Source organism: Schistocerca americana, chromosome 2 (assembly GCF_021461395.2).
Source record: "Schistocerca americana isolate TAMUIC-IGC-003095 chromosome 2, iqSchAmer2.1, whole genome shotgun sequence".
In the NCBI taxonomy this organism is placed as follows: Eukaryota; Metazoa; Arthropoda; class Insecta; order Orthoptera; family Acrididae; genus Schistocerca; species Schistocerca americana.
In genome coordinates, this window is record NC_060120.1 from 668,554,460 (window position 1) to 668,578,377 (window position 23,918).

General features: G+C 43.8%; 1 protein-coding gene across 1 annotated transcript in view; it reads right to left on the reverse strand.

Moving 5' to 3' along the window:
- Positions 1-1,036: 1,036 nt before the first annotated feature.
- The window catches only part of LOC124596087, a 67,436-nt gene continuing 44,554 nt past the window's right edge, over positions 1,037-23,918 (reverse strand). The window contains exon 3 of the mRNA XM_047135081.1: positions 1,037-2,820. Within this exon, the coding sequence (XP_046991037.1) occupies positions 1,942-2,820 (879 nt within the window). The 3' untranslated portion in view covers positions 1,037-1,941. The remainder of the gene's footprint in view (positions 2,821-23,918) is intronic.

Here is a 23,918-nt window from a genome sequence, read left to right on the forward strand (position 1 = left end):
CCTCTCCCCGATGTTATTCAATCTGTATATTGAGCAAGCAGTGAAGGAAACAAAAGAAAAATTCGGAGTAGGTATTAAAATCCATGGAGATGAAATAAAAAAGTTGAAGTTCGCCGATGACATTGTAATTCTGTCAGAGACAGCAAAGGACCTGGAAGAGCAGTTAAACGGAATGGATAGTGTCTTGAAAGGAGAATATAAGATGAACATCAACAAAAGCAAAACGAGGATAATGGAATGTAGTCGAATTAAGTCGGGTGATGCTGAAGGAATTAGATTAGGAAATGAGACACTTAAAGTAGTAAACGAGTTATGCTATTTGGGGATCAAAATAACCGATGATGGTCGAAGTAGAGGGGATATAAAATGTAGACTGGCAATGGCAAGGAAAGCGTTTCTGAAGAAGAGAAATTTGTTAACATCGAGTTCAGATTTAAGTGTCAGGAAGTCGTTTCTGAAAGTATTTGTATGGAGCGTAGCCATGTATGGAAGTGAAACATGGACGATGAATAGTTTAGACAAGAAGAGAATAGAAGCTTCCGAAATGTGGTGCTACAGAAGAATGCTGAAGATTAGATGGGTAAATCATATAACTAATGAGGAGGTATTGAATAGGATTGGGCAGAAGAGATGTTTGTTGCGCAACTTGACTAGAAGAAGGGATCGGTTGGTAGGACATGTTCTGAGGCATCAAGGGATTACCAGTGTAGTACTGGAGGGAAGCGTGGAGGGTAAAAATCGTAGAGGGAGACCAAGAGATGAATACACTAAACAGATTCAGAAGGATGTAGGTTGCAGTAGGTATTGGGAGATGAAGAAGCTTGCACAGGATAGAGTAGCATGGAGAGCTGCATCAAACCAGTCTCAGGACTGAAGACCGCAACAACAACGGTAGTTTATGTAAAACGATTGGAATATGAATTTAGTGATAATAGTGGATACTGGTTCTTGGACGTTTAGTTTTACTTTATTTCATATCCTTATGCAAATATGATTAGTTTTTGATGTATAGGAAAACTGATAACAATTTCATCGATTTGTGATATTAAATACTTTTTATTCGTTGTACACACAAATTCAAGAGCAACATACGTCAACCAAAAAGCAGCACTGTTTGTTAGACACCATGGTTAATGAGGTACATTCAGTCTATCACGTTTCAGTTCGTTAGCTTCATTTGCTGGATTTTCTTTTGAAAGTCATAGCTAAATGTGAACTACATAGTACTACAATCAATTTTATGAAACAATTTCTTTGCGTGTGAAACGGAGAAGCTATATTTCAACATTACATTGTTACATTTGTTGATATCAGTGTAGTCATCTATTATATTCGTTCTTTGGTTTCACAGGTGGATAGCAGTACCACATACCATGGCTCGCTGTAGGAAACTGTCACTTGTGATGCCCATGTCACTGCAAAAAATGAGGGGCTTCATCATGTCATTAAAATGGCGTCATTCGTTGACTAACAGCTAGTCGAAAGATACTGACGGGAACTGGACCAGTCCTGCACACCTCCTGATCTTGTTGGCGCAGTGATGCATCGAGTGAAGCACCCAAAACCGTATCAATTGTCCCGCAATTACTGGCGAACTCACTTGCATCGCTTTATGAGGTCGTGGATCACTTGCTAACGAGTTATCAGATGCGGGTAGCCAGCCAATATCAGCACGTTGAACTTGAGCTGTCTTGAAGTTTATTATCATAAATTATATTTGAATTCAAAACCAGATCCTAAAGTAGGCGAAGAGACGCAATGGACGTGCACGTTTACATAACACTACGACAGTACACCAGATTCAGCGTGTTTGCTTGTGAGACGATATTCCGCAAAACACAAGTGCTAAACCTTGGTAGCGTCGTTAGTCGGCATGCTTTGTAGAGAAATGTCTGGGAGGCATAAGTAGTTCGAACTGAGACGAGCAGTTTGTGAGTGATCCTAGTTGTAAGAGTGTCGCACGAGCAACCACACACTGCAGGCGATGGTCATCAGTTTAAGAGCGGACGTCGCCTCCGCGCCGGACAGCGAAAAGGTTCCCTCCACCGCGAGGTCAAGGTAAGGCACTTTGGCATTGAATTCCACGTACTCGCAGCAGTAAGCCCGGCCGGCCGTCTGGTTGGTCGGTTTCCAGTGCAGCCAGTTCACTCTGCAGGCGTCCTGCTTACATAATCTGTACTCTTCTGGAAGCTTACTGGAACTGAGGTAGGGATTGTTTACGCCCACGAACACAATCGCCCGCTTAGATTTCGGCTCGTAGACGACCTTCCAGAAGAGCTTAGGCACCGGCACCTTCTCACCCGACGTGCCTACGTATAAGTAGATGTACGTCTGGTTGCCGTTCTTGTCCTCGAGTTGCAGTGTACCGTAAGTGCCTGTGTACACCTCAAGGTCGAAGTTGTTCTTGCTGGCGAAGTCACGCACGTCCAGTTCCAGCTGGTTCCAGTTGCCGGAGTTGAAGGCGTACCACTGTGGGGCCGAGTTGGCGTAGTGGAAGGTCGCCGACTGCTGCACACCGAGCCCGAAGTCCGCCTTGGCGGCCAGGTGTCCTCTGCTGAGGTAGTTCTTGCTCAAGTTATCGGGGGTGGCACCTAGCAGATTCACGAGGGTGTCCCGCTGAGTCCTGTACTGGTTTGACATGTCCACTGAGCCGTACAGTTGGCCCTGCTCCCATTGATCGGGTCTGGGGAAGGAGGCCTGGAAGCCCTTTATGCCGGCGACGACGGTGGCATTTGTGTACAACGGTGTCAGCTCCTCCGTGTCGAAGCACACTTCGTACAGTTTGTAGAACTCCTCCTCCACCGTGAAGCCGATCTGTACCTGTTTCGAAGACGTTTATCACATTACTTAAGGTTCAAAAGCATTTAAAAAAAGAATTCTGTATTACACAATGGCTTAATTTATCTACTCAGGCTTATCAAAGAGCTCAGTATCAGAACTATACAGACATTAGATGAAAGTAAACTAAGATAGTTAGTTAGTTGATTTGTTACGTGTAGACTTCATCAGACCAAAGGGCTCAGTTTCAGAACCATACAGACTGTGGGGGACAGTAAACTAAGATAGTAATTTAGTTGACTAGTTACATGTATAATGAGACTTCATCACACATAATGAGTATTGCAGTGCCCTATAACGTACAGAATTGAATACACTGGGTTTTCCTAAATTTAAGAGAGACCGCCTGCGGATAACCGGTCAATAACAATTCTAAACTTATTATTTGCAGGCTAACAGCTGCATTATGCAATACACAACTGTAACAGTATATTTTATTAGAGACGGTCGATTTCGGCCTTAAATCCGGCCACCATAGAGTCCAGAAACCATCCCAGCTATGCATTTCCGTTATTGGAATAACAAGTGTACATTGCTCCGCCACGAACATTAGTTGCACATAAAGAGCCGCGCGGAGTGGCCGTGTGGTTTGAGGCGAAATGTCACGGACTGCGAGGCGCCTCCCGCCGGAGGTTCGAGTCCTCCCTCGGACATGAGTGTGTGTGTGTGTTATTAGCATAAGTTAGTTTAAGTTAGCATACGTAGTGTGTAAGTTTAGGGACCGATGACCTCAGCAGTTTGACCCCTTAAGAATGCACACACATTTGAACATTTTTTAGTTTGTGTAATGACACAAACTCTATGAGGTTGAATGGATATAATGGTACGTATATATAGCTACTATGAGTGATGGAACAATTCACATCCTATAATTGTCAATCTAGTTACGCAAATGCAAAGCTGAGATGGTTTCTGGACTCGATGACGATCCGATCCTTGACCGATAGTCTCTAACGAAGTACACTGTTACGCCTGTGAACTGCGTGATATAGTCCTTAACATTCATTAAAGCTGTGCAACGCCACATCCATAAAATATTTGTAATATTATTTACAGTTATATTTGTCATGTATGTAGGAAAAATTCCATCTTTGGCAAATAACCAAGCACGTTACTCCTATTCAAGTTAGGCATCATTAATGGTCTATAAGATAAATAAAATAACTTAATTATACATATTTTGTTGGATCTGTAGCCATCCTGATTTAAAATGTTTAACTATTTACAAGCATATAGTTTTTTCTATCCTTTTCACTTATCCATTTGTTCTTCTGTAGGCACTAGATGAAAATGTCCAGTGTATAGGTCACTTTTATAAATCACAACACATAAGCTATCCCCTTGCCCACTGCACATGTCTTGCTCACTAGCTATAGAGTGGCTGAGAGATCATGAGAGCTGTAGAGCAGAGGGTGTCCAACTAACTCCATGCGGCGCAAAGCAAGTGTCACTGGGGCCCAAGAATTAAGCACCTGTCACACGACCAATAAAATAATTAAAAAATTAAAGTTACAACAAAATCGATATCTTCTATTTTAAACTCTCTCTATAGATGCTATTCTCTTATTGAGCCATATCATTTTTTTTCCTCTCTGCAATTATTGTTAGTGCTAAGCATATTATGCGCAACTCAAAAATACTCGTCTTCTTCCAATGTGGCATAGGTGAGATAAAAGGTTGGACAAACTTGCTATAGAAGGTAGGAGTGGAGCAGGGTGTTGGGGATTGGGACGGAGGGAGGGGGTGCAATGAGGACATTCAGTATGCATGTGTGTGTCTGTGTTTTTTGTTTATTTGTTTCCTTGTCTCTTTCATTTCTTTTCTAGTATGTTATGAACTAGTGGGAATACTGTACTCCTGCTGTTGCTTTTTTATACACAGCTCCCTGCAATGGAACTCTATTCTTCGTCCTCAAGGAACTATCAGGCAACACCAACCTGCAAACACACACACAAACAAACATACACACGATTCTAAATAATTAAACAAAACCCGCAGACCTTCAGCTACTTAGATGCGCACACACACACACACACACACACACACACACACACACACACACACACACACATACACATACAATGGCAAATACACCTGACAAAAATTCAAACCTCCCGCCCAGAAAACGTTCAGCTGTTTCCCTGACCTCCGTCTTGTATTTGCAGCTTGTAAACAGTGACACTGTAAGTCTCGTAGTGCAGTTTTTCGTATTAAGATAATTGGGAACCAGAAAAAATAAGGGAAACGTATTACAAAGACAGATACAAACATGCACTCTTCCTCATAGAATTAATTAACGTTAGGCCTAAGCACAAAATCCCCAGCCGTACAATTTCGAAATATATAACTTTTCTGCATTATTCTCTATACCATTGCAGATAAAAACTGTCAAATAAAAAAAGTATAATGCAAAACATACAAAACATGGAAACGACAGCATCCGGTAGCAATGTACAGTCTTAGATGTAAAAACTGACCGCAGGCCAGTCGCCACTGAGACTAAGTCCCAGTCGTTCACTTAAGGTGACCAATAAAACCGACCGCCCCTGACAACGGCCATCTACATAATCTGGCAACACTGTAAGATGCGGAAGTGTCAGGCGGAAGTATTGTCTACTTCCGAGATCTTCTTAGTGTGTGTGAGCCTGCGGTTTTGCGATGCCAGCACGGTAGCTCAGCGTGTTCGGTCAGAAGGTTTAGCTACCCTCTGTAACAAAAAACTGAGTGAACCTATCAATGAAGAACCTGAACGGGTGTCATCGGACGTCCGCCACGAACAAATTCGACGAACAGTATAGAACAAAATGTCAAAAAAAAAGGTAGCCCTTGTGCATTTTAAACTTGTGGCGTGTTGGCGGCCGACTGTGTCTCCATTCATTTTACGTTTTTTTTTTATCACACTTCGGCCCTCGTCTAAAGTTAACAGTCTGATTGAACATAGAAGATAATTCGCTTTATACTGCGCCGGCCGCGGTGATTCAGAGGTTCTACGCGCTAATATAATTGCGTAGGCTTCCGCGGCGAGAGTCAGCCGATATAAAAGTTTTCTTGGTTTGCAATGCTACTGTCATCGTAGACACCTTGCAGTACGAAGACAAGATGAAAGAATTATTAAATGATCCCATCTACAAAGAACTAAGGGCGGAACCTACGGCGAAGATGATTCGAAAGACGCAGGCCGCGATTAAGGACTCGAGAATTGACGCTGACACAGCCAAGGGTCTTATTCCCAGAGTACCAGTCTCTCCTAGAATTTATGGTGTTCCAAAGATACATAAGAAAAGTTGTCCTTTGAGGCCAATAGTGAATGCGATCAATTCGCCTACTTTGGCAAAGTACCTAGCCTGCAAACTAAGACGTCTAGTTGGCGAGACGGACTCTTGTGTGAAGAACTCGACACACTTTATAGAACGCCTAAAGGGAGAAACAATTTTACCTACGGACATCATGGTCAGCTTTGACGTGAAATCACTATTTACGAACGTGCCAGTAGATGAAACTATCCGCATCCTTCAGGAGCATGTCCCGCCAGACATACGCGATCTGGTTGAGTTGTGCCTGACCAACTTACTTCAAATGGCAAGGAAAATACTACGAGCAGACAGACGGCGTAGCAATGGGGTCTCCCCTATCTCCGCCGGCAGCCGACATATTCATGGAAGCCTTTGACGCAACGGCCCTCGGTTCAGCTCCTTTACGCCCAAGTTGCTGGTTCCGATACGTGGACGACTCGTTCGCTGTATGGCCTCATGGTGAAACGGAACTACACAAGTTTCACGAATATTTGAACAATGTGCACAGGAAGATACAGTTCAAGCTGGAAGTAGAAAAGAATGGTGCTATTCCATTTCTAGACGTCGAAGTGTACAGGAGAACGGAGGGCACACTGGGGCACAGAGTATATCGCAAGCCTACACATACAGACCGGTATCTGTACGCCCAATCCTACCACCACCCAGCGCAGAAGAACTCTGACATCCGCTCTTTGGCAATCCGTGCGCAGCGCCTAAGTGATGCTCAAAACATCACACCTGAGCTTAAAATGTTACGCACAATGATTCTAGCCAATGGCTACAGCCATAAGTCGATAAACACAGCCATGTCGACGAACACAATCAAGAAAGATAAGCAAGAAATAGACAAACTGCAGCCAGCAGTGCGTTTACCCTACGTGAAAAACGTTACTGACCGAATAGGCAAACACATTCGCCGCGTTGGGGTGCAGCCTGTCTTCTATAGTCGTCGTAGGATCCAGGACGTGCTAGGCCCCATCTTGGCTGCCAGTAATCAGAGGCCAAGAGACCGCACTGTCAACACGAGGCACGAGCACTAGCGGCGAGTAACTGCCGCCGCGCGGCCGATGTCCAGCAGTTGGCAAACAGCAGCAAACTTCTCATTCGACGGTGACCACCAATCATGGTACATAACACAAGAGCCAATAGACAACGGAGGTCACGTTCTCCCTCCAACGCAATAACCTATTAAAATAAAGTTCCCTCTCCTTCTTCCTTAAGAGACCAATGAAACCAACTACTTTTCAAAATTTGACGTAATGGCATGTGCAGTGAACACTAACAACAAAATATAAAAGACACTGCATAGCTAGGGCGCACCATTAGACCCAGATGAAGGCCGCTGCAGTCGTGGCCGAAACGTTGGTTTTTCTCCAGAAGCAGTAGTTTTTACATTATGATGCGGTAGCAAACCCAGAAAATTTTTATGTCGAGGTTCTAGGCGCTTCAGTCCGGAACCACGGGGCTGCTACGGTCGCAGGTTCGAATCCTGCCTCGGGCATGGGTGTGCGTGATGTCCTTAGGTTAGTTAGGTACGTAGTTCTATGTCTAGGGGACTGATGACCTCAGATGTTAAGTCCCTTAGTGCTTAGAGTCATTTGAACCATTTGAACGTAACCCTAACAAACTCAAATCAAATGCAAATGACGTTTAAAGTTGATTTTCAAAAGGGCCAGTCATAATGCACGCTCAGTGGAATCAAGGGTCAAGAGGTGGTGTTATCACACTGATTGAGGATGGATATCACTGCTCGTCTGAAGCTGATGAGAGGTGCGGAGTACCGAAAAAGACGGCCAGGCGTTGGTAGAAGAAATATATCTAAACAGGCCGTATCGGGCGGAAAAGAGGGAGTGGACGAGCCCGTGTGTCCAGTGAGAGGGACGACCAATGTATGTTCGACAATATATACTCCAATCCATTCCTCAGTTGCCGTCAAATGGGGGAGGCTTCTCAGTCTGCTGGTAGTGCAAGAACTGTGAGAAGGAGACTGAAAGATCATGGACTTTTATGCCGAAGAGCTGCTATGAAGTAACGCTTGACGATCAGACGATCGACTGTATGGCTTTTGCGGAAGATATATCGAGTTTGACTCGAGCAGAGTAGTATTTCCAGACGACAAAATATTTTCTTCTGTTACCTATGCTCCGGATCAGGTGAGATATTAATAGAATTATTGTATATAGTATCGTAAATGAAATTTTTTTCCTTAGAAGTGACTTTACGATATTTTAATGCAGAGCAGCTGTGGTAAAATGCTTTTCTTGTTTTGTCGTTAAATTTGTTTGGTATTGCCTTTGTTACAAACGTGGTTGTGTTGAATTCGTCAGCGTCTTTATTAATATATAAACGCTTTTGATATTGTAGGTGTACCGGCCACGGGGAGAGCATGTCAGTCCGAAATATCTCGTGGAAAGAGAGAGAAGTGTACGCTTTTCTGTTGGCGTTTGGGGCTACATCTCGGCTTGGGGAGCTGAGCCCCTATAGCTTATTGAGGGGAATCTCAACGGAAAGGCGTATGTTAAAATTTTAGAACATACACTCCTGGAAATTGAAATAAGAACACCGTGAAATCATTGTCCCAGGAAGGGGAAACTTTATTGACACATTCCTGGGGTCAGATACATCACATGATCACACTGACAGAACCACAGGCACATAGACACAGGCAACAGAGCATGCACAATGTCGGCACTAGTACAGTGTATATCCACCTTTCGCAGCAATGCAGGCTGCTATTCTCCCATGGAGACGATCGTAGAGATGCTGGATGTAGTCCTGTGGAACGGCTTGCCATGCCATTTCCACCTGGCGCCTCAGTTGGACCAGCGTTCGTGCTGGACGTGCAGACCGCGTGAGACGACGCTTCATCCAGTCCCAAACATGCTCAATGGGGGAGATCTTGCTGGCCAGGGTAGTTAACTTACACCTTCTAGAGCACGTTGGGTGGGATACATAAGGACGTGCATTGTCCTGTTGGAACAGCAAGTTCCCTTGCCGGTCTAGGAATGGTAGAACGATGGGTTCGATAACGGTTTGGATGTACCGTGCACTATTCAGTGTCCCCTCGACGATCACCAGTGGTGTACGGCCAGTGTAGGAGATCGCTCCCCACCATGATGCCGGGTGTTGGCCCTGTGTGCCTCGTTCGTATGCAGTCCTGATTGTGGCGCTCATCTGCACGGCGCCAAACACGCATACGACCATCATTGGCACCAAGGCAGAAGCGACTCCATTCGTCCCTCCATTCACGCCTGTCGCGACACCACTGGAGGCGGGCTGCACGATGTTGGGGCGTGAGCGGAAGACGGCCTAACGGTGTGCGAGACCGTAGCCCAGCTTCATGGAGACGGTTGCGAATGGTCCTCGCCGATACCCCAGGAGCAACAGTGTCCCTAATTTGCAGGGAAGTGGCGGTGCGGTCCCCTACGGCACTGCGTAGGATCCTACGGTCTTGGCGTGCATCCGTGCGTCGCTGCGGTCCGGTTCCAGGTCGACGGGCACGTGCACCTTCCGCCGACCACTGGCGACAACATCGATGTACTGTGGAGACCTCACGCCCCACGTGTTGAGCAATTCGGCGGTACGTCCACCCGGCCTCCCGCATGCCCACTATACGCCCTCGCTCAAAGTCCGTCAACTGCACATACGGTTCACGCCCACGCTGTCGCGGCATGCTACCAGTGTTAAAGACTGCGATGGAGCTCCGTATGCCACGGCAAACCGGCTGACACTGACGGCGGCGGTGCACAAATGCTGCGCAGCTAGCGCCATTCGACGGCCAACACCGCGGTTCCTGGTGTGTCCGCTGTGCCGTGCGTGTGATCATTGCTTGTACAGCCCTCTCGCAGTGTCCAGAGCAAGTATGGTGGGTCTGACACACCGGTGTCAATGTGTTCTTTTTTCCATTTCCAGGAGTGTATAATGAAGCCAAGCGCTGTGCTGCCGTATCCTCAAGGAGACATATATTTCCTGCAGATATGAACAACTAGCAGCATGAAAGCTGTTTCATAGTTGGCAAATACTGATTCACTATTTTCCTATGGCCTACAATTTATTGAAGAAACCATTACATTCCGTCGTTTGGTAGTCTCTTGATGTTCCCGGTATCGTTGTTGCATTTTGTTCTGGTCATGATGTCCTGAAAGTAGAGATTCCTCTTCGCCCTCGTAGCCCCTAGTCGCACACGTTTTCCGTAAATACATTGATGAGGGTAATGATGTATATAAGGATGTATTAAATGATTTGCATTTGCTTCTGTTTATTTTCTCCATTTGCCTTTCTTTGCGTCTCGTTGTGCTTTCAGATTTTTCATTGTTTCCATCCATATTGCTCAACATGATTAACTTTTAGTTTCCACTGCTGCGTTGATCTCATTAGTAATTTTCTTCGTTGCCGTCCATTCTGTGGTCTGCTTAATGAGATATTACTTTGACTCTTCTCTTTCCTAATGCATTGGCTCTGAGCACTATGGGACTCAACTGCTGTGGTCATCAGTCCCCTAGAACTTAGAACTACTTAAACCTAACTAACCTAAGGACATCACACACATCCATGCCCGAGGCAGGATTCGAACCTGCGACCGTAGCAGTCGCGCGGTTCCGGACTGCGCGCCTAGAACCGCGAGACCACCGCGGCCGGCTCCTAATGCATTGGAGGCGCCTAATGGTCATTTTTATTTTCTGAATTTTCTACTGCTGCTAATACTGTTATTATTATTAACAACTTATTTACATTGTTTAGACACATACAGGATCACATAAAGCAATTTATGATCTGTTGCTGTTATTTTTCTTGTTCTTCCAGAACTCTTTCATCTCGCTGTGTTTAGCGCGACGTCCTCCTGTTCATTCTGTCCTAGATGCTTTAGGTTTATCTTCTGGTACAGTTTCCCAACGGTGGATTTTTATGTCTGAAGACTTTTTGGTCGTCGATGTCTGCGGGTGTGATGTTGGCATTCTTGAGATCAGTTTGGACTTACTTGATCCAGACTTGTGGTTTTTAGTTTCCGTAGATACATCAATATTTTCTTTGTTAGTAAGCTGTCATCTAATCTCGTGATGTGACTGTAGAAATTCAGTCGTCGTTCGCGGATATCTGTTTCGATGTTGGAGTATTTTTCTATTACTGTGTGTGATTTTAGACGATATCCTTCATCTGCGAGTTTTAGCCCATGGGTTTTTCGAGTGATTTTCTTTTCAGCTTTCTTGATATTCTCGAGGTCCCCTTCGTAAATCAGGTTTAGAATTTCGCTGGCACAGAGTGTTTCACGTTTGATAACAGTCGTGTAGTCTCGAATTTTGGTTTTGATGTTCAAACATTTCTTTTTGTAGATGCCCGCGATTTTTCCATGTGCTTTCCGTATTTTCAATTCACGTGTTTTTTGTGCTAATCTTTCTGTACCTGTTGGTTCAATGATTTCACCTAAGTATTTGAAGTAGGTGACTTGTTTATTGTGCCATATTCCGTGATCAGATTTTGTGTTTTGTTGCCATGAATTCGGTTTCTGAGAAAGAAATTTGTAGTCCAACTTTCTCGGCACATTCTTTGCGGACCTCGATCTGATGAATTGCTGTTTATTCATCTCCGGAAAGGATCGTAAGATCGTCAGCAAAGGCTAGGCGTGTGACGTCGATGTTATGGTGCTGTCTTCCTGGCCAGGTGGGTCTGCAGATGTTTCTGTTTCTCGTTTCTTTTTCCCATTCTTTGATGACTTTATCTAGGACGATGTTGAAGAATAATGGGGAGAGGCCAACGACCTGCCGGACGCCAGTCTTAATGGAGAAGGGTTGTGAGATTTCTCCGTTGAATTAGACTTTGGAAGTTGTGTCTGTTAGGGTTTGTTGGATGCGTCGTTGTGTTTTAGGGTCGAGATTAATTTCTTCGAATATCTTAAAAAAGAATTGTCGGTCGATGGAGTAGTAGGCTTTCTGAAGTCAACGAACGTGCAGATGGTTGAAAGATTTCTTATGGCTCGTATTTTCAGTGTGGATTTAAGGTTGAAAATTTGTTCGGTGGGAACAAATCTGTGTGGTCTGAATCCCGCTTGGTATTCACCAATTAGGCGTTCGACTTGTTCTTGTGTGCGTTGTAAGAGGCACTCGGAGATGATTTTGTAATGGACTGAAAGGAGAGAAATTCCTCTGTAGCTACTCACATCAGATTCGTCTCCTTTTTTGTGGAGTGGGTGGATCAGTGCACATTGCACATTTCCAGTCGTCTAGGAGTTTTTCACTTCGCCAGATTTCTTTAATGATCCGTGTGATTTCCTGTAGTGATCGTGGTCCAAGACTTTTCAGTAGTTCTGCTATGATTCCGTCTTCTCCTGACGACTTTCCGTTCTTGAGTGTTTTGATGTGGGGCTGGATTTCTTCTTGGCCCGGTGGATCGGCATCGGGTTTTGTGTACCTTCGGGATATGTGTGGGAACCGTACGGGTGGTTCGGGCTAGTTAAGGAGATCGGAAAAGTAGTATGCCAATTATTCACAGTTTTCTTGATTAGTGAGGGCGAGTTTTCCATTTTATTTCTTGAAGGTCAAATTTTATGCTGAGTAACCTTTAATTTGGTCTGCGAAAGTTCTATAGGGTCTGCTGTTGTAGTTCCTGAAACTGTCTTCAACTGATTTCAGCTGTTCGGTGATGTAGCTACGTTTGGTTTTTCTGATAGTTCTGTTTGGCTGTTTGCGGATGTCTAGGATGTGTTGTAGGGTTCCTGTCGATTTGTTGCTGTTTGTGTTTTTGGAAGGTGAGTCGGCAGTTGATGATGGCTTGATCTCAGCTGAAGTCCAAAATGGTACTGAAACAGAGGATGACAGACTAAAGGCCGAAATACTAAATGTCGTTTTCCAAAGCTGTTTCACAGAGGAAGACTGGACTGTAGCTCCTTCTCTAGATTGTCGTACAGATGAAAAAATGGTAGATATCGAAATAGACGACAGGGGGTTAGAGAAACAATTAAAATCGCTCAAAAGAGGAAAGGCCGCTGGACCTGATGGGATACCAGTTCGATTTTACACAGAGTACGCGAAGGAACTTGCCCCCCTTCTTGCAGCGGTGTACCGAAGGTCTCTAGAAGAGCGTAGCGTTCCAAAGGATTGGAAAAGGGCACAGGTCATCCCCGTTTTCAAGAAGGGACGTCGAACAGATGTGCAGAACTATAGACCTATATCTCTAACGTCTATCAGTTGTAGAATTTTGGAACACGTATTATGTTCGAGTATAATGACTTTTCTGGAGACTGTAGGAATCAGCATGGGTTTCGAAAAAGACGATCGTGTGAAATCCAGCTCGTGCTATTCGTCCACGAGACTTAGAGGGCCATAAACACGGGGTCCCAGGTAGATACCGTGTTTCTTGACTTCCGCAGGGCGTTCGATACAGTTCTCCACAGTCGTTTAATGAACAAAGTACGAGCATATGGACTATCAGACCAATTGTGTGATTGGATTGAAGAGTTCCTAGATAACAGAACGCAGCATGTCATTCTTAATGGAGAGAAGTCTTCCGAAGTAAGAGTGATTTCGGGTGTGCCGCAGGGGAGTGTCGTAGGACCGTTGCTATTCACAATATACGTGAATGACCTTGTGGATTAAATCGGAAGATCACTGAGGCTTCTTGCGGATGATGCTGTGGTATATCGAGAGGTTGTAACAATGGAAAATTGTACTGAAATGCAGGAGGATCTGCAGCGAATTGACGCTTGGTGCAGGGAATGGCAATTGAATCTCAATGTAGACAAGTGTAATGTGCTGCGAATACATAGAAAGAAAGATCCCATATCATTTAACTACAATATAGCAGGTCAGCAACTGGAAGCAGTTAATTCCATAAATTATTTGGGAGTACGCATTAGGAGTGATTTAAAATGATCATATAAAGTTGATCGTCGCTAAAGCAGATGCCAGACTGAGATTCATTGGAAGAATTCTAAGGAAATGCAATCCGAAAACAAAGAAAGTAGGTTACAGTACGCTTGTTCGCCCACTGCTTGAATACTGCTCAGCAGTGTGGGATCCGTACCAGATAGGGTTGATAGAAGAGATAGAGAAGATCTAACGGAGAGCAGCGCGCTTCGTTACAGGATCATTTAGTAATCGCGAAAGCGTTACGGAAATGATAGATAAACTCCAGTGGAAGACTCTGCAGGAGAGACACTCAGTAGCTCGGTACGGGCTTTTTTAAAGTTACGAGAACATACCTTCACCGAAGAATCAAGCAGTATATCGCTCCCTCCTACGTATATCTCGCGAAGAGTCCATGAGGATAAAATCAGAGAGATTAGAGCCCACACAGAAGCATACCGACAATCCTTCTTTCCACGAACAATACGAGACTGGAATAGAAGGGAGAACCGGTAGAGGTACTCAAGGTACCCTCCGCCACACACCGTCGGGTGGCTTGCGGAGTATGGATGTAGAGATAGATGTAGATGAGTGTTTTGCCTTTTTTAAGTAGGGTTAGTTCTTTGGCTTTTCTAATAATTTTGCTGCAGAAGTCGGTCCAGTTATTCGCCGGTTCTTTTTCCCATTCTTCTGTGAGGCTGGTTTCTTGAATTTGGTTTCTTGAATTTTGGATGTGTCGAATTTGTGAATGCAGAGATTTTTGAGGTGAATTCTCTTCGGAGAGAATTTCACCTTAACTCGTGTGAGGTAGTAGTCTGAGTCAAAGTTCGCGCCTCGTCGAACTTGATTATCGTGGATGATTCTGTAGTTGGCGTAGGAGATGGCGCCGTGGTCGATCTGGTATTCACCAATGTGCTGGATCGGGGATTTGCAGGTTTTCTGTTTTCCTGGTTTCTTCCTAAAGTGAGTAGACATCATTTTGTTGTTGGAAAATGTCAATCAGAAGTGTGCCGTTGGTGTTAGTGTTTTGGTGTGCTGAATTTTAACAGATAATTTTTCTATTAGTATTTTCCTGTTCCAAATTGAGCGTTGAAGCCCCCCATTAGTATATTTATCATCTTGGTGAATTTTGCTCATGGTTTTTTCGAGTATGTTCCAGAATTTTTCGACATTTTTGGGGTTTTTCTTATTTTTGATGTTGTTGGGGGCATGTGCATTGATGAGTGTATATTTTTTATTGGCGCTCTGAATGCGCATAGTCATGAGTCGGTTGTTGATGATTGTGATTACTTTAACAGAGTTGATGATGGATCTGTGTACGAGAAATGCCATGCTGAAGATTAATGCGCCTTTCGCTGCCTTTTGTTGTGTTTTGCTCTTGAGGATGCGATAGTCATTGTTTCTTGAAAAGCAAGGATGAGAACATGTTGTTGGTCGATTTCGTAAGTGAGATTATGTAGTTTTCCTTTTTGGATCAATGTATTGATATTTGGTGTTCCAATGAATGTTTTCTGCTTGTAGGGAAGTTTACCAGAGATCTCCGATATTCTCTGCTGTGCTCGCCTGGACTCAGAATCCGAAAGTGCAGTTGTACGCCTGTCGACGGGCGGGTTGTGTACCGCCTGCGCTAAAGGTGAAGTTACTTGCAATGTTCACGTTTGTTTGTGTTTCATTAGTTTGGCCTGAATGATACCAGGACCGGATAGGACCAGAAGTTGTTGAAGCCTTTGGAACCAAATGTTTTCAGCCGAGCTCATTGAGCTAACAGACGCTGACCAGAGTACTGGTGATTTTCACTCAGACGTGTCTGGATTGTGGGTTTAAAGTACTGAATAGCCATTGAGGATTCTGTTAATATTTGATCGACCCCAAGTATTTGATTTCCTCGGTACCACCCATATCTGGGAGGATTCCCCTATCTGCCACCTGGGGAGGCGCCCGATGAAGGATCTAACAACCTCATTATTATTATTATCATTATTACTATTATTATTATTACATCAGCAAATCCGATTTGATCTATCTTTCCACCACTGAAACAGATGTGTTTTTTTACGATTCAATGTTTATATTACATAAATATAGGTTATAATTACGTTACCTTACTGCAAGTAGACATATTCGCCACTTTTTCTTAGACTTATTTTTCTTAGAGAGTTGCTACCTGTTACTCCATCAAAGTAATTGATGTGTGCAGCATTGTTACAATACAGACGTTCAAATTATCCGATTTCTGTCATTTCAGTTCGATACCAGATCGTGCTAATCGGATTCAGCCAGTCTGTCTTAATGTAGATTTCCGACTATGACTCTCATCATATGATAGACTCGGTAAACGACATTCCTAATTGGATTGTAGAATCTAGATCACTTGTCTATGAGAGGGTCTGAATTGTTAAACACTACGGAAAATACTAATACAATGTGCTTATTAGAAATACGTTATTTAAGTATAAATATATGAAGTAACGAGATAACAATTTATTTACAGGACCATGGCCCCATCCATCAGAGCAGAGCACTGCCATGTTAGTTTCAGGGCCAAGAGAGGATAAAGATGTTGCCGTTTGTCCCACGATCACCGGACCTCAACCCGATAGAGAATATGTGGGCATAGGTAACGAAGTCATTGCCATGTGGACCTACAAATGCAAGCGACCTTTGGACGAATATAGAAAACGTGTGGTAGGATGTAAACCATCACGCTACACTATCGAGCCCTTAGTGGAATCAATGCATCGACACCTTCGAGAAATCTTACGTAATGATGGTGGGTGGGTTGGTTACTGAGCGTATACTCGTCCACAAAACCCATGTGGACATGAAAACTCTCATCCACTCGACGCCAACTGAGGAATTAATTGGCGCATGTGTTGTTTAACAGACAGCAGTCGTCACTCTTACTGAAATCAATACTAAAGTGTGTGTGTGTGTGTGTGTGTGTGTGTGTGTGTGTGTGTGTGTGTGTGTCTGTGTGTGTGTTTTCGTGTTCGTGCACAATCTGAATCAATACTATTAATAGCAGAGAGAGAAACAACAATAAATATTGCATTAAAGATAACTATAAAGTATTTTAATGCAATGGCTAGTTATTACAAACTGAATTTTTACTCAACCCATGTCCTGCATATTACGTTATTAACTCCATAATATCGTTAGCAGAGACAGTGCGCTCTTGTTGTCGTGGTTCGCGACAAGTGCAGCGATTAGCAGTGCCCAATGCCGCCGCATGTTGTCTGAGCGTGGACACTGCAGCAGACGCTTCGCTATAAACAGAAAGAAATCACCTTAGCTCTGACTTCACTACCTGCTTGTTCTAATAGTAACCAACGTGAGACTCTACTCACAGGTGCCATGGAGCAATTGTAACGGTATCCTGTCATTAGTCATGAGAATATTAACCAGTGATGAAATGTCCACTCTGTTTGATTCCCAGGAAAATAGGAACCTTCTCACAAAGTAATGTGAGGTGATATCAAAATTTATCCAACACACAAAAATTAACTGCAGAGCTTTCATACACTCTGTAGTAGCACACAAGGAAATATTATGTCCTGGAAGCGTATACTTCATTTCCTCCTCTCATATCAACGCCCTTGTTTTAGTATGAAGAGAGAAAATAAACACAAAATACTAAATCATTAATTAAAACTTCCGGGCTGCATTGCCCATATAAGAATTAATGAAGACGCCGGCCGTGAAAGCTTACATGTTATGACAAAATACTAAAGTTTCTGAGAAGCATATTACTCATTTCCTCTTCCCATTCATAGGTTCTGTTTTAGTATGAAGTGAAAAAAGAAACAGTTTAGGGTTCTGAAGCGTAATATGACACCAGATTCTTATCGTAGGCCCCATCGGAAACGCAAAAAGCAGGGAGCTCCCTATTCTTTTGTCCAACAGTCTATTTCCTGTCATGCAATACTACCGCTCGCTGATTCTTACTTAAGGACGTGCGGCCATCAAGTTCTTCAGCAGAATGAGCCTTGTGTTATTGTGCTAATTACGGTATGGAAAAAAATGCAACAAGGACGAGTTCTCCTGCAACAGTGAGAGTATTTGCACATGTCTGTATTGAGCAATGACTGACAGCTGCCAAAACTCTTTACAGAATTCATGGGGTGGCCAACACAACAATGAGTGCACTTCAGACTTCATTCAGTAAGCACAGGATACGAACGAAAAGTCTGATTAACGTCGCTTTCCTAGTCATATTCAATCGAAAATGAGGTGTTATTAAAGTAGTTGGGTGTTCTAGCCATTACACTTTGACAATTCCCATATGAGTATCTCGATAGCCGCCGGCCAGAGTGGCCGAGCGGTTCTAGGCGCTACAGTCTGGAACCGCGCGACCGCTACGGTCGCAGGTTCGAATCCTGCCTCGGACATGAATGTGTGTGATGTCCTTAGGTTAGTTAGGTTTAAGTAGTTCTAAGTTCTAGGGGACTGATGAGCGCAGATGTTAAGTCCCATAGTGCTCAGAGCCATTTGTTCTTGAAAAACATCAGCAATTTATAATCACTGCGATTAACAACTGTGTGATGATAATGATGCAGGTTTTCAGTGCATGTGGTGGTGTTATGCTGTCAAACTGCCTACAATAACGTTATGGTGGCTCAGGTAATCCAGCGCTGACTAACTAAGTCATCACTTCTCTTTATCTGGCATAAGCTGGTGTAATCTGATACAACGAATATAGTACTCCATTCACGGACTGCTAATGATACAGCATGATTACAGAGATCATCGTACGGGTATTACACTAATTCTGCAGTGAATTGCTTGACAAATATTACCGGCAGTTATGCAGCTTAAATGACTCCCTACACAAGTACTCTGTATGTTGCACTTGGCTAAGTAATCAGCTCGCTGCAATCCTGATTCTACTGTTCGTATGTACTTGTATACTGACCATTCGTTATTTTACAAAATATGCGCTACAGTCTGATTCGCATGTATGTGGCATGGGTTAGCACTACCACAAAGCAATGACTAAGGAATGGATGCCGTTGGAGTCGGCCGGCCGGAGTGGACGTGCGGTTCTAGGCGCTGCAGTCTGGAACCGAGCGACCGCTACGGTCGCAGGTTCGAATCCTGCCTCGGGCATGGATGTGTGTGATGTCCTTAGGTTAGTTAGGTTTAATTAGTTCTACGTTCTAGGCGACTGATGACCTCAGAAGTTAAGTCGCGTAGTGCTCAGAGCCATTTGGACCATTTGAACCGTTGGAGTCCCGTTACATTGAAGGCAAGACAAATGTTCGCAAATCACCTGTATTGCCCCAAAAAAGAATTGCGTCTTAAATATCGAAGGACAGACGTCCACACTGCCACAGGGCGTTGAAATACAGAAATGGCGGCAGATGGATATTTGTGCCTGACAGGGGTTCGAAACTGAACCTCCCACTTACTAGGCAGATGCGCTTACCATTGTATTATCTGGACACAATGGCCAACCTGCCATCTTTACCACAAACCACATATGCGGTAACCCCCCCCCCCCTCAATTATTCCACTTGCTCGCAGTCACACTGTATTCCCTCGAGGGTTCGGACGATGACGTGCGTCTAGCACTGAAAACTATCGATGACCCATCGAGACCTGAATAATTACACTGGATGTTTCAGGAGGAATAGTAAATGCTGTGGGAGGTGGTAGTATACATAAATTGCGGAAAAAATGCCATATAACATCGTTCCTATATTTATCGAGGTACGTACAGCAGGGTTCAATGCATTTTCTCTTTCGTTTGTCGGTTCTTACAGGGCCCGATTGTCTACACTTGCTTGAAAATGAACTTCCAGCGCCATTTGGCAGCAAGAATGAGTATGTTCCTCTAGTATGACGGGGTTCCTGCACATTCTAGTTGTCAGGTGACATATCATCCCAACCTAACATTTCCCGGATGAAGGATCAGTAGATATGGACACGTTTCTTGGTCACGAAGGCCCCCTAAATTTATCCCTTTAGATTTTTGCCAGTGGGGATGGTTGAAAGGTGAAGACTCCAAAGAAAACGTAAACCCAAGAGCCAATTTGATCGTTCGTATTATGAATAGTGCAGCCCTCATAAAAGAACGCAAAGACGACCTCAGAAGAGCTACACGTGGTATTATCAGAAGAAGTCAAAAGTGCATTGTAGTTGATGGGGGAATTTTTGAAAATCAACTTTGAACGTCCTCACTTGCCTTTGCTTTGAGTCTGTTAGGGTTACGCACTAACAGCTGCATCACTGTACTCAATAAAAGTGGACACATTTACATGGAATTTTTTAAATGCAATTCGTGTAAACTACCACCTGCTAGAATATCTAATATTCCTCTTGAACACCCTGCATATGCATATATGTGTGGTGTCTGTTCTTTCGGACACCACGAATTCACGAATCCGGGTTAGAACCTAGTCAGGCACAAATTTTCATCTGCTTCCATAGCTGTATTTTAACGCCCTGGGACAGTCTGGACATCTGTCCTGTCCGTTTTGATTCGTAGTGTCTGTTCTTTCAGACATGTCAGAAACGGCACACAGACACATACATACACACACACACACACACACACACACACACACACACACACACACACACGCACACACACACACACACACACACACACAAACACACACACGTTTCTATCTTAAGTGCTATTCGAACACGGGATCTCCTGCTAATATGGCAGACGCCTATTCGACTGAGCCATTTTTTCCTCCAAAATACTTTTTTTAGGCAATCAATTAAAATAAAACAAAAGAAGTCATTTCGACAAAAACAGAAGGGTTGAATCAGAAAAACATATGTGAAGGAATATGGCGTTAATTTTAACGTGCCTACAGCTTCTTTCCTCCGTCACTTCTACAACATGGAACATTTAAATCCAAACAAGAGCAACCACATAAAAATGGAGGGGATTTCAACTCATCCAACTCCTTGTCGATGACAAACAACATACAGCATATTAGAAAAAAGCTCACTAAACGTGGCATCCTGTGCCACGTCCAATTTGCTGTGGCCATATATTGGGAAAAAGGACACAGATCTCCGTCACATCCACTCAGCATTACATAGTGGACATAACCACTAGACCACAGGCTCACATGCCTGGAGAAGATCTCGTAGCCGGCCGAAGTGGCCGTGCGGTTAAAGGCGCTGCAGTCTGGAACCGCAAGACCGCTACGATCGCAGGTTCGAATCCTGCCTCGGGCATGGATGTGTGTGATGTCCTTAGGTTAGTTAGGTTTAAGTAGTTCTAAGTTCTAGGGGACTAATGACCTCAGAAGTTGAGTCCCATAGTGCTCAGAGCCATTTGAACCATTTTTGAAGATCTCGTAAGTAGATAACACATCCTCATGACACTTCCGCGTTTTACAGTGTTGTCAGATTGTGCAGATGGCCGGACATAGTGTTGTCAGGGGCGGTCAGTTTTATTGGCCACCCTAAGTGAACGACTCGGACTTCGTCTCAGTGGCGGCCGGCCTCGGGTCAGTTTTTATGTATAAGACTGTACATATATTTCTCTATTTTTCAGATTTGTAAACATTTTCTTAAAAAGTCTAATTTATATGTGTAGAGGTAGCAAAGAGCTTTTCTTCTGTTTCATAGAAAGGAAACAAAAGCCCAATGATAAACCTAGAACTTCAGAGAAATACGTCTGGGTAACACAGGAAAAGAAATAATTGCGTTTTGCTCAAGATGGACACCTGTCAAAATCAAATTTAAGAGCAAATTGTTCATGCAATTTACAAATAATTAACTTCAGAGTGGGATAGTAAAATTGCTTGGAACTACTGTGTTTAATTTAAGCCCCTAGTTTGGCGTTTCATCTGAATATCAAAGACAAATCGTTTTTCATATGGACGATGGCTGTGTCGATATCTTTAGATCTGATACTTGCTGGAGGCTGTCAACATAGAAATGATACGTACAGGAGGACAGAACCAAGGAGATGTCACTGATCTGCAAAAAGAACAATAATGGGCCCAGAACTGATTCCTATGGCACTCCTGAAATGTAGTTTTCTTCCATCAAAATTGGTGACGACGAAGTAGACAACGTGAAATAATTCTGCTATCTTGGCAGCAAAATAACATGTGACAAAGTAAGGAAGGAAACAGAGTAGCACAGGCAACGAGAGCATCCTAGAGAAGTCCGTTAGTGTCGAAAATGGGCCCTAGTTTAAGTAAGTAGTTCCTGAGAAAGGACGTTTTGAACACAGAAAAGTACGAAAGTGACTCATGTACTTTATAAAGCCGAAAAAGAAGAGTAGCATAGCGTTTGACGTGTGCTGCTACAAAATAATATTGAAAATTAAGTGACTGCTAAAATAAGAAGTGAGGATGTTTTGCACAGAATCGGCGAGGAGAGAAACAGATGGAAAGCATTGTCACGAATAAGAGTCAGGATGATAGGAGATGTGTTAAGGCATCAGGGAATAACTTCCACTGCTTTAGTGGGAACTGTGGAGAGTAAAAACTCTGGGGGAAGACAGAGACTGCAATATACTCAACAAATAATGTTGGGTGGTAGAGCGGCTCTAAAATGAAAAGATTGGCAACGGTGAGGAATGTGTAGCGTGCGACGTCAAATCACTCAGAAATCGGACGAGAAAAAAAAGTGATGGGAAGTTTGAATATTTTTATTGAAGTTTGAATATTTTTACCAAATGTCGGAAGGCTTCGAACATTTGGTCAGTCTCACTGAACCCATAGGCGCCTGCAAGGGGAGTGAAGGGGTGGGCAAGAGGGGCCACTTGCACCTTTCCTGAATCTGGAGTATCAGTTTTTTTTATTCATTACAGTATTCACATAGGCCATTAAAACAGTCAATCTTTGGGGATCTGATATGTTTATTGTGTGACCAAAAACGTTTAGTTCCTCACATGACATGACTCGAAACTGGCCAACGCATTTACGTAAAAAACAGTTATTTTAGAGTCTTGTGCGCTCCCTCCACTCCCCCCTCCCCCCCCCCCCCCAACACTGGATAAGCTTCTGTGGACGCCTGTGACTGAATCAGTGATAAGGAAACTAGACGTTAATTACAGAAATACAGTGTGTACTAACGAGAGATTGGCAAGAATACTACTTTTTTTCTTGGATTCATTTAAAAGTTTGATGTATGTCTTCAGTCTCGAAGAGATAGCATGTCAGTTCGTGTTCCTGAAGTGTGCAGGGTTCTTAATGACGCACTTGCTTCCTATCTTACCAATACAATTTATGAGTAAAGTTATTAACAAATGCCTATTAAAAGTGACAATACTGCCAGTGAAACACATGAAGGAATCCTTGAAGGGGCTGGTGGGCAGATGATTCAGAATTGTAATGAACGAGATTGCAGAATGAGATTTTCACTCTGCAGCGGAGTGTGCGCTGATATGAAACTTCCTGGCAGATTAAAACTGTGTGCCCGACCGAGACTCGAACTCGGGACCTTTGCCTTTCGCGGGCAAGTGCTCTACCAACTGAGCTACCGAAGGACGACTCACGCCCGGTACTCACAGCTTTACTTCTGCCAGTACCTCGTCTCCTACCTTCCAAACTTTACAGAAGCTCTCCTGCGACCCTTGCAGAACTAGCACTCCTGAAAGAAAGGATATTGCGGAGACATGGCTTAGCCACAGCCTGGGGGATGTTTCCAGAATGAGATTTTCACTCTGCAGCGGAGTGTGCGCTGATATGAAACTTCCTGGCAGATTAAAACTGTGTGCCCGACCGAGACTCGAACTGAGTGAAAATCTCATTCTGGAAACATCCCCCAGGCTATGGCTAAGCCATGTCTCCGCAATATCCTTTCTTTCAGGAGTGCTAGTTCTGCAAGGTTCGCAGGAGAGGTTCTGTAAAGTTTGGAAGGTAGGAGACGAGGTACTGGCAGAAGTAAAGCTGTGAGTACCGGGCGTGAGTCGTGCTTCGGTAGCTCAGTTGGTAGAGCACTTGCCCGCGAAAGGCAAAGGTCCCGAGTT